Source organism: Lithobates pipiens, unplaced genomic scaffold (genome assembly GCF_037356315.1).
Source record: "Lithobates pipiens isolate NorthernLeopardFrog02 unplaced genomic scaffold, aLitPip1_a1.2 Scaffold_16, whole genome shotgun sequence".
NCBI lineage: Eukaryota > Metazoa > Chordata > Amphibia > Anura > Ranidae > Lithobates > Lithobates pipiens.
In genome coordinates, this window is record NW_027507748.1 from 483,395,057 (window position 1) to 483,407,653 (window position 12,597).

The following is a 12,597-nucleotide window of genomic DNA, read 5'->3' on the forward strand; positions in this document are numbered from 1 at the left end:
TTGTATGGTATTTAGAAAAAAAGGGGTCTGAGAGGTGGAGCTATGTTTAGAATTGTTATAAGCAAACTCCACTGTAGGAAGATAGTGCACCCAGTCATCCTGAATATAATTAACAAAACATCGAAGGTACTGCTCTAACATTTGATTGGTCCTCTCAGTCTGACCATTAGACTGAGGATGAAAAGCAGAAGACAGATTAATTGTTACTCCTACAGCTGAGCAAAAGCTTTTCCAAAATTTTTAAGTGAACTGTACTCCTCTGTCAGAAATGACATCTTCTGGAATTCCATGTAGTCTAATGATTTCTCGAACCATCAACTCCGCAGTTTGTTCTGCAGAGGGTACCCCCTTGACCGGTATAAAGTGAGCCATCTTCGTGAAGCGGTTAATAACAACCAAGATAGTGTTCATTTCTTTAGAGGGGGGGGGGGGGGGTAAATGGACTACAAAGTCCATAGAAATTGATCCCCATGGTCTTAATGGGACAGGGAGTGGCTGGAGCAACCCCAAAGGAGAAGCTCGGGGTGTCTTATTGCGAGCACAGACCAGGCACAAGGCTACATAACCTTTGACATCTCTTTTGTACCCAGGCCACCAAAACGAACGTGATAAAAGTTCCTCTGTCTTAGAAACTCCAAAATGTCCAGCAAGTTGTCTAAAGGATCTGAGAAGGCACTGTCCAATATCTCACATAGCTCAGTGAGAAGATTCATTGCCAGACACAGCTGAGGTCCCATGTTCAAATCCAGGTCCTGACAAACGGTATATAAAAGTGTGTATAAATGTATTTAGAAACAAGGATTCAGGTTTAGGGATAAGATTGATTAATTTACTGGATATCTTTGAAGTGTAGGATTGTTTTTATGTACAGTACATGTGGGTGGTTACCAGTCCTAAAATTGTATGCTAGAAGGGATTCATTACTTTAGCTCAGACTCTACGAGGCAAAGTAATTGTCCAAACCAGGCCATTTAAATCTTTTGTTTTTCACTGTATCCACTTTAAAAGACCCCTCTTTAGATATGCAATGGCTTGACCATTTGTCCTGGAATGCATAATTTTCCTGCAAACAGGTCAAAAATCTAATTTCCCTTTCAAAAAGGGGATGGGGGAAAAGACTACAGGGGAAATGGGGGGAGGGTGGGGAAATGATCCAATCTTGGATGAGATGAGTTAGATTTGAACTAATTGAATAGATAGGCCCACCAATCGGGATGACCCTAAACAAGTCATTGAGCAATAGGTCCATATTAGGTTAGGTCAGAGATAGAGAAAGAAAGAAAGAGATTATCACATGGCTCCCATGCTACACAGCTGGTAAATATCGGACATCTGTTTGTCACTTTCATGTATACCTACTCGTCTTATGTGTTGTCAGTCTTGCTGTTTGCGTATTGATATGATATAATTTATTTGTTTACGTTTTTCCTTTTTCTCCAACTAGATAGATTGCTGGTTGTTAGCTTTATACCTTCAACTATTTACCAATACATTTCAGTTTTTGTGTTGAAGCTTTAACTCAAGGTTAAGAACTCTCATTTACCAAATCATGTCAGAGAAATATTAAACATCAAAGATATAAATTGCGTGTCTAAATGCATATCAGAATAAAGTCAAAGCAAGTCAGAAGAAAGACAAATAAAGGTCAGAAACACATACGACTGAACCCGCACTAAAACTGGGAATGATCTCAGATAGGTCTCAAACTAAATGCAAATTTAATGCAACTGAAAGAGTTTTAACTTTTGTCAATAGTGCTGGAGCATTTTTTCATACTATATATGGGCAGTGGGATGCCATTTAGAAAGAATGAAACCACAATGCACAATACCATGAATTAACATATATTGCTCTCTACCACAACAGTGTGTGACACCCATGCAGCCTATAGAAGCCATGGCCATTTCATCACATGGAAAGTCTCCGATATGCGATGGATATTACCAATTAAACCCAGCTCACCACAACATTTGGTTAATACAATTTTGCTGCTTAGTGGAACACTATTTGTATTAAAGCTCTGACAGATTTAGAGTATAGGTTAATCTAAAAACAAATACAAGTTTGCTGTGATAACATAAAATTACTTTGTTAGTAAATCATCCACTAAAGCTCTGCCATGGAGCATTCAAGCATTGCATTTACTGGTTCAAGAAAGGTCTCTTTGCCTCTTAAGTAAACATGTTTTCTAGTTGTAATCCCTTTAAAACACATTTGGCAGAGCACAGTGAATTTCTCATGTTGTGGCCTTCTTTGATGCAGTTAAGATCTGGAAACCAAAGTTAAAAGAGGACAATCCAGCAGTCTATTTTTTACTGTTACAAGCTCTTCCGAAAAAAGTAAATACAGAAAAGAACAAGAAAGTAGCTTAATTTAAGTTGTTATTCAATGAATTGAGAGATGTTATCTTATGGACACCATTTTTCCATTTTAACTCAATCGAAGCGTAACTGGACTTGTAATAAGATTACACATACCTAAGTCAATGTACAAGGGCAGGTGAACTAATTATTTTGTTACTGTGTAGCAACACACTTATCACTTGCCTTCAATTTTGATTAAACTTCCTTTAAACAGGTGTTATATATATATATATATACACACATATACACACACACACTTTTTTTTCCTCTTTGGGCATAGTTTTGATATATATATATATCATACATATGCACAGGTAAAAGTATGGTTTGATGTTTAATAAGCTTTGTAATTTCAAAAAATAGCAGAGAACATTCAAAATGAAAAATAAGACAAACGTAAATAAAAGAAACAATGAACATAGAACTGATATTGTATTTTTAAAAAAGCTTGATTTTGTGTATTAATGCTCTGGTTATGAAAGTAAATAAAAGTACAATTCTTCAATATTCTGATTGGGCCTATATGTTGATCTGAATCTGATATGGGAAATGCAGATTTAGAACTAGAAGCAAAGACATTCCTTCTAAGAGGTAAAATATAGAAAACTGGCAATACCAGTTGCAGAAAACATTACTGCTATCCGAGGCTCAGTTTGAAAGATTCCCCTTTTTTCCTCTCCCAGTCCCATTTTTTTTCACCAGACATTAATTGAGGGAAAACCCCTAACAGCAACACAAACAGTGATACCAGCGTTGTGTTATTTTTGCAGTGTAAGGCCTAGCTAGGTAAGCCTTGAGTAACAGTAAAAAACTGACAGGGGTTATAATGATTTCACACTTATTTCAAAACTAGAAAAAAAACAAGCTTGACTAGAAATACACTTTATGAAAAACACTGAGTCGAGTATTAAAAAAAACACAATGCAGTATAATGACATTTAAAAAATGACTTTTTTATTACCTTTGATACCCTGTTGATAACCTCTCGGCCTACAGCAAGACCTTGGACAAAAGTTCGAGCTGCAACAAAAGCTTTAGTCACTTGGGCTTTTAGCTTCCTTGGTACTTCTCCAAATGGTTTCAGCTGGTCAATGTACTTGCTTACACATTCAAGATATTCTTCTGAGAAATGATATTGAGGATTTATGAGCTGAAACATACGTTCCAAAAGACGAGCCCAAAAATCATTTAGCATTTCTTCCAAATTGACATTTCCTCCTGTGTAGTAGCGTTTAAGCTCCATGAATAAATCCTGGAATACCTCTGAATTTTGCGTGTACAAAAGTCCATATGTCCTTACAAATATTTCATTTAGGGATCTTTGTGCATTTTCTAGAAGCAATTTGAAAAGTTCTAGACAGAGAAAAAGAAACATTGACAAGTTTAAGGGAAAAACATGGCAGAATCGTTTAAATGAATGTAAGGTTAGGTTATAAGATTCATTACAAAAGTATCACATAGCAACCTATCCCATTCTAGCGAAAATTTGTTAGTATGATTGCAAAAACTTTAGATAAACAAGATCTTTAGTGTATGACTTTTAGCTAAATATCACGGCAAACTCCTTTAGCTATGTACTTATTGGCACACATGATTTGCCATTTATAAAAATAAATAAAATATTAATTTAAGTATGAATAAAACTATTGGAAATTACTTCAGCACTGTTAAATTTGTTGAATTAAAAAATACTTTTCAAATGCACTGTATATTTATTTAAAGCGCTTCACTTTTTCCACATTTTTTTTAATGCTATAGCCCTATTCCAAAATTGATTAAATTCATTATTTTCCTTAAAATTCTGTAAACAATACCCCATAATGACAATGTGAGTTTGTTTGAAATCCTTTCAAATTTATAAAAAAAAAAAAATCACATAAGTATTCAGTCTTTGTTAAATACTTACAGCCTCAAAGGATATGTAAAGATTTGTTTAAAAAAAAAAAAAAAAAAACATGTCATACTTACCTCCTCTGTGCAGTTGGTTTTGCACAGAGTGGTCCCGATCCTCCTCTTCTGGGGTCCCTCAGTGGCAGTCCTGGCCCCTCCTCTTCTCGAGTGCCCTGTTGGAGAGCTGCTCTCCATCGGGGCACTCGCATGGGTGTTCTACCGTGTCCTGCTGCTGCATCTATTGACACAGACGGTAGGGCTCGGCCCTGCCCCCTGGCTCCTGCATCATTGGATTTGATTGACAGCAGCAGGAGCTAATTGTACCTGCTGCTATTAATCTATCCAATGAGGACCCAAGACACTGGCTGGTGCCAGTGTGCTTGTTCTCATCGCTGGAAATATCAGGCTCAGGTAAGTAAAAGGGGGCTCTGGGAGGCTGCTGCACTACAGAAGGTTTTTTACCTTAATGCTTAAAATGCATTAAGGTGAAAAACATTGAGGGTTTACAACCCCTTTAAGTCATTTTGTGTATGATGCTACAAGCTTGACACACCTATTTTTGGGCAGTTTCTCCCATTCTTCTTTGCATGACCTCTTAACAGACAATTCCTTGGACTTCATGGCTTGGTTTGTGCTCTGACATGCAATGTTAACTGTGGGAGTTATATAGACAGGTGTGCGACTTTTCAAATCATGTCCAATCCACTGAATTTACCAAAGTTGGACTCCAATCAAGCTGTAGAAACATCTCAAGGATGATCAGTGGAAACCAGATTCACCTGAGCACAATTGAGTGTCATGGCAAAGGCTGTGAATACTTATGCACACGTGATCTTTAATTTTTTAATTTTTAATAAATTTGCAAAGATTTCAAAAAACTTCTTTCACGTTTTCATTATGGGATATTGTTTGTATAATTTTGAGAAAAATAATGAATTTAATACATTTTTAAATAAGGCTGTAACATAACAAAATGTGGAAAAGTTGAAGTGCTGTGAATACTTTCCAGATGCACTGTACATTGCATTTTTATTTGACATTGACCTTTTCTGTCTTTTACTTTCAAGCCTTAAAGTGGATGTAAACCTGATTCATGAAATTTGAGCTGGGCACATATATCTGCAGTGTTTTCTTATCTCTCTTCAAAGCCCTATGTCCAGTAGCTGTCTCCTGCTCCATTCTTGTTATCAGCTTGATAACTCCTGGCAAGTTCTCCGTCACATATGATAAAAGCAGCCAGAATTTTGTTTTGGGGAGGATGCTATAAATAGATTAGCAGAGCCCTGAAGTACATGATGATCAGCTCTGAAAGTCTCTACGTATAAGGAGAGGGGGTGTGTGTGACTTTCCTCCAATTAACTATCTTGGCTGTATGCCCAGGTTATGACCAGGAAGTGAAAATCTCCTAACACAAGCTAAACTTTCTAAACAGTATATAAAGCTGAAGACAGCAATATACAGTAGATGTAAAACTTATGTAGGGAGATTTGTTTCATCTCTGTGTATCACCTGAGGCTGTTTACTTCACTGGGTATATGTCAGGGTTTACATTACACTTTAATTTAAATGTCCTCAAACACTCTTGATATTTAAATTAGTTTTGAAATTAATCGCAGGTGCTTTTTCAAATGCCACACATCAAAGACAATTAAATATCCATTAAAATAATTAATGACAAATACTATGAAAATATGTTTATTAATCAGATCTCATTGTTTTCTGACTTTATTTTAATGCAGGCAAAAGCATAAATGAACTTCTACAACTTAATGGCTTTTCTTAGTAAAAGCCATATCTTCCTATTACCCTGGAACTGCCTTGTTGCCTTAGATATTTCCCATAGGACTTGAGGCTTCATTTATAAAACAGCACCGTACCCCAGGCATACAGCTGCTCATAAAAAGCACAGCACATTTATGAAGCACAGTGTTTTGCTTTTTTTCCAAGGAAAGCGGAGTGCGATAGAATGAATGAAAAAAATACTCAGAAGGTAGAGAGCTCAGTCACATGACCTTTGAAAGTCATGTGACTGAACTTTCCTTGAATTACGACATTCTCTCTTAAATGTTTAGTAGAGAGAACTTTATGGGACACCACAGGAGCTTATATTAAATGAGATGTAAAATACAAGCCACCATGTGGAGTAATGATGAATTGTCTAGCGGAGAGCAGATCAACTTCTGGTTTTAAATTAGACCCTTACAGAATAAGATAATTGAAGAGGTTTTGTAGAAATGTTTTTTCTGCCTAAAAGACAGGCAGCACATAAGGTTTCCACCCCCACCCGCTAATTAAGGTTTTAGCATTTTTCAGCAGTGTTTTACTTCAGATTGCTATTTTATGCTCTTCTAGCCTACTTCACTTTATTTCCTCTATTTGGCTTACATCTACTTTTTACCCCAACCTTCCCCTCCCCTTTTCCCCTTCCCACTGAGATGGATGCATATCTACAGTAAGCTCCATAAATATTGGGACATTGACACAATTCTAATCTTTTTTTGGATCTATACACCACCACAATGAATTTGAAATGAAACAAACAAGATGTGCTTTAATTGCAGACTTTCAGCTTTAATTTGAGGGCATTTACATCCAAATCAGGTGAACGGTGTAGGAATTACAACAGTTTGTATATGTGCCTCCCAATGAAAGTCTGCAGTTAAAGCACATCTTGTTTGTTTAATTTCAAATTGATTGTGGTGGTGTATAGAGCCAAAAAGATTAGAATTGTGTCAATGTCCCAATATTTATGAACCTGACTGTACAAGGTCTGTTATTGTTTCAACCTTACACAAATGAAAAATCATGAATGGGAATAACTTAGCTCTTAATATACAAGGTCTGAACTCTCCCAATAAAAGGATGAAGGCCTTTCACCATTTTAGATCCCTACATGCCATCACCATTGTGTACAGGAAACCCATTTCTCAAGCTCCTCCTGTCCTAGACATTTTCATGTTTTCTATCCTGTCATTTAAATAGCTAAACAAAAAGAGTGCTCATTGGCTTTAAAACAAGCATCCCCTTCACCTTAGAATACTTAATCTCTGACCCTGAAGAAAGATGCCTCCACCTCAGGGGACAACTTAACAATGCACAAGTCATAATGATCACATGCTTCAGCTAAAAAAACAAACAGCTGCCCTTCTTTACATACTTGTTCAGGATCTTACCCAAGGAACATATATTATAATAGGAGACTCCAATATTCATTTAGCATCCTTTTTGGACAAAGAAACAACACTTATGGGTGCCCCCACTTGTCTATGCTCTTATTTTTCTTACTGGACATTATGTACAATTCTTTCCCAATACTCTGGTAGATGCCTGGAGAGAGCTGAACCCAAAGCAGGCAAGATTACATTTATTCTTCTCACCCGCACCATGTGTTCTTTAGAATAGACCAGGTTTTTCTCGCCACACAAGCAATACCTCAGTTGCAGTCCTGTGACATTTTGCCATCTGGTGGTAAGATTATAGTACTATCCTTTTATCCTTAAAGCGGGAGTCCGCCGGGACTCCGCGTTTTTTTTTTTTTTAAAAGCCAGCAGCTACAAATACTGCAGCTGCTGACTTTTAAAATAGTGACACTTACCTGTCCAGCGCGCCCGCGATGTCGGCACCCGAAGCCGATCTCTAGATCGTCTTGTCGGGTGCTGCCGCCGCCATCTTGGGTATGGGAATCAGGAAATGGAGCTTTTCGGCTTCATTTCCCGGTTCCCTACTGCGCATGCGCGAATCGCGCTGCGCAATAAGGATGGTCCCCGCTGCCTCTGGGATCTGTGTGTTTCCCAGCAGGCAGCGGGGCACTTGCAGAAAGGGGTGGGCACTTGCGGAAAGGGGCGTAATCTACACCCCTTTCCGCAGAGAGCTATCCCGGAAGTGGGTGCAGAATACCTGTACTGTACAGGTATCTGCACCCCCCTCCCCCCTGAAAGGTGCCAATTGTGGCGCCGGAGGGGGGGAGGGTTCCGATGAGCGGAGGTCCACTTTAGGGTGGACCTCCGCTTTAACAACACTCTATGGGAAACTGTAGAATGGTAAACGGAGTCTAAATGACTCTCCGTTGAACAGCCCTGACATACACTAGAAAGTCTCAGAATCTTTGAATAAATACTTTACACCATATACTTCCCCAGACATTACATCCGAAACGGTTTGGTATACACATAAATCGGTTATTAAAAGGCAGATTGACTCAACTGGCCTCCAACTGAAGAAGCAATAAGCAGAAAATATTACACAAATGGAAACAAAATATGCTGATTTGCTAGATCAATAAAAATCCTTCCTCTCTCAAGCTCTCCTTAAATTGCCTGAAAGAAGAAGCAAGTTAAATCTCTGTTGGCCTCTCAAGTTGAACAAACAAATTATCAGCCCCCTCCAAACCTGAGGTGACTGAAAGATTCCAATCCAAACTTCCTTTCCTTCACATCCTTGACCTACTACATCTTCTTGAGATTTCCTCTCAGAAGTGAAATCAGCAATCAAATCCTTAAAATTCCAGAACAGACCTGGCTTCATGGCCATACATATAAAAAAAAGTTTTTCCCTGGGACTTTAAATGAGGTGTAACACGCATGGAGTACAAGGTAAACATTGTTAATACATTTATTGATAAATAGATACAATTCTTATCATATTACATCAAACACAGGTAAAATAACATCAAGCCAATTTATAATGGTTCCAATCTTGTACAGTACACGATTAAAAAGTATCAAATGTCAATAGATGATTGGAAAAAGGCATCTTAAAAATGTGACGTGTTTCGTGAGCCAATGCTCACTTCCTCAGGTGTGGAGATGGAGAGGAGCAGGACAAGGAAAGGAGATGCACATAGAATGTAAATTGGCTAAGCTTGAATGCTATGCTGACATTTCCAGTTGGTAATGGATAAGAATGTCTGACCCAGGAGCTGTAGGAGTAGGACCAAGGAGGATCCAAGGGAGAGAAAATTTAAGGTGGATACAACATGTGAGGAATAAAAATGTGTCCATTCGTGTTATGTCATCCAGAGTAATTAAAGTCAGCTAAGCTTGAATGTTATGGCAACATTTCCAGTTGCTACTTGTTAAGAATGTATGGCCCGGGAGCTGTGGGAGCAGGACCAAGGAGGACCCAAGGGGGAGTAAATGGAAGGTGTATGTAGCATGTGAGGAAGAAAAATGTGTCCATCCATGTAATGTCATCCAGAGTATTTACATAAAAGTGTGTTAGAGTTAACAAGCCAAAGATGATTCCTCATGTGAGAGAGAAAAGCGAAGAGGCCCTGTACTACAGTAAATATATTGAAATCCTTTTCCCACAGCTGGCTCTTTATTTTAATGATCTGTTAGTGGAGGGTTCTTTGGGGGGAAGACACATTTTTCGCTTCAATCAACATGCTTCTCAAACCAAACTGCGGCAACACTACACGGTATAACTACCAACACCAAATAACAATGGTGTATTACCAGAAATCCTAGCCACATGTCTCAACAATGGCATCTGTCATTTGGTGGGTAAAGATCAAGCAAGATTTATACTGAAAAGACAAGCAAGTGATCGTGTCCTACTTCTTATCAATGTTTCAAACAGAGATATTGCCCAGCTTTCGTGCTATTCTTGGACATTAAGAAAGCCTTCAGTCTAGGTTTATGGCCCTGTTTATCCCTCCTTTTAGAGTAGTGAGACTTCCGTCCAAACATTTGCAAATGGGTAGACTCCCTCTACAAAGAGCTCAGAGCATTTGTTCGGTATTTAGAGTTTCACTAACAGTTTTGATATAGGCAGAGAATCGAGACAAGGATACCCATTATCTCCATTGTTGTTCACCTGAGCAAGTTCCATGTTCGTGCCATGTGTAGCAAAACCAAATATCCAAAGTCAGGATTTAGATGGCTACAGACATACATTTTGCATTTTTGCAGCTGACAATCTCATGTTTCTCAACAATCCATTAATCTCCCTGCTCAACTGGACTGGAGAGGACTGCAATTTAACAATAGTAAGTGCAAAGCCTTTGACATTAGCATTCCCCAAGAGGCCCTTTCTCAACTCCAAGACCTTGTCCACTTCTCTTGGGAACTCTCCTTTATCTATAGACGCCATATGAATTGCAAGACTTTATACCAACCTAAATGCTGAAAAGGCCAGTATGTCCCTGACCTGACCCATTACTATTCCTCAATGCAAACTGCCCGACTTTATGGCATCCATATGGTTTCCAACTCTCCCCTTTGGATATCTATAGAGGTACTGTAAGCTGATCCCATCTCTTTAGATTCCCTTATAAGTGTGATGACAGATCCTTAATCCCATCATTTGCCACTCTTCACAGGTATCGGACAATGTGAAATATTCTGTTAGGTTAATGTCCCATTATGCCAAACTCACAACTATAGTCTGCAATCCAATTTTTTTTTTGTAGCCACTAAACTTCAAATAGTGGGTCATAAAAGACCTATTTAGAATATACAACCTGGTCTCCCTCATGGAGGTCCTCAGTGTCCCCTTCATAAGTGTCCCCAGCACAGGAAGTTTTCAGATACCTTCAAATCAAGCACTTAAACAGTCATCATCCCTCGAGACATTGAAAACATTCAAACATATACAGTATGTTTATATTACATTTCCTCTATAGAGCTATTTCCACCATATACACATCTATTCTAGAAGGACAAACACCTAACCCTCTCCCCTATATGGCATATAGGGAGAAAGACCTAGTAAGAGAAACAGATCAAGAGATTTTGAAGCAAATCTTGCAAATCACAGCCCCCTGCTCCATTAATGCCATATTGATAGAATCCAACTACAAACTACTTGCAGTGGTGTATGGTGTTACAAAACCTGTCAAAGTGCTAGCCAAGGTTTGGTGGTCCTCCACCTCCATGATTACATATATTAAACATACAATTACATTGTTTCTAATTAATGAGAAAATTGACATAATTCTCAAGGACTTGGTATAAAAGTTTAAAAAAATATGGACTGCAGGGTTGAACAATAGCTTCCTAATAACTTTGACCAGTCCTTAAATGACTTCTGTGAGCAACACACACTTGGCTATTCTGACTTGTGCCAGAAGTCAATATGGACTAATCCTCATGTCCCCCTTCTTGAATCCCACCTTTAACATTACACTCCCAAACCTTTATATCTATGCACAGGCTAGTTTTAGTGAGTGTCATCATGTGCAGTCTGCAGAGCCAGAGACTCATACAAAGGAGGGGCTCATGCTGGGACTTGTAGCCCTTCACTTTTGGGGGATGAGACCCCCCTAAAGTGAAGAACTACAGGTCCCAGCATGAACCCCTCAGAGCTGAGGATGTGACATCCCCCGCCCCCTTCAACTAGTGAAGGACTAGATGTCCTAGGCATGAACCCATGAGATCTAAGGGGTGACATTCTTAGATCTCAGGGGTTCATGCTTGGACTTGTAGTCCTTTGGTTTTGAAGGGAGTCACATCCTTAGATCTCAGGGGTTTATGCTGGGTACTCCTTCACTTTTGGGGATGTGACCCCCCAAAAAGGACTACAGCTAGGTCCCAGCATGAACCCCTCAGAGCTGAGGACATGACATCCCCCGACTAGTGAAAGTCCAAGCATTAAGGCCTGAGATCTAAGAACGTAACCCCTTAAATCTCAGGGCCCAGGGTTAGATTATTCTTGGACCACATAGCCACCACCAGAGACCCCACAAATTGCAAATTTACATGGGAGGGGGCTCCCAATTTTAGTCTTGCCTAGGGAAGCACAAAACCAAAATACACCACTGCCTCAAGGGTGTATTACCCTTAATACACTGCTGAGGATGCAAAATGAACTAGAAACTGCCTCATTACCATCAAAGAACCAATTCCTCACTTGGGTGAGAATGTATAAATATCAATAAGGGACAACCATTTTGATCTAACAGAAGCTGTACCTAATTCAATTCTCATATTTAAATATTGTTCTCACACCTGGATTTTAAAGCCCACATGGAATGAATGACATGGATGTCGATTCTGATCTGCTGGTATTAAAACTGTTTTATATGTTGTCACAGTTTGTTTTTAGGCTGCTGTAACTTTGTAAACATTCAATAAAATATTATGTAAATAGAAAATGGTTAACAAAAAGCCTAAGGCAAAAAAAAAAAAAAAAAACGAGATCTCTTTCAAATATACATACCATTAAAAATATGTCAAAAACAAAGTATTTAAGACAATAGCCAGAAGGAAACAGGAGAAATCGAAAACTGTACACAGGAAGAGCATGCAAGAGCTAGATAATGCTCCAGTGAACGTCTGATGGACACAAACATAGAGCATCGTGTTTGGAGGGAGGATCATGGCAAGATTCATGTATATGGCAT

At 38.7% G+C, this 12,597-nt stretch overlaps 1 protein-coding gene across 1 annotated transcript in view; it reads right to left on the reverse strand.

Moving 5' to 3' along the window:
- GPC6 (glypican 6) overlaps positions 1-12,597 on the reverse strand; it is a 1,045,088-nt gene that overhangs the window by 622,987 nt on the left and 409,504 nt on the right. The window contains exon 3 of the mRNA XM_077483046.1: positions 3,325-3,716. Within this exon, the coding sequence (XP_077339172.1) occupies positions 3,325-3,716 (392 nt within the window). The remainder of the gene's footprint in view (positions 1-3,324; positions 3,717-12,597) is intronic.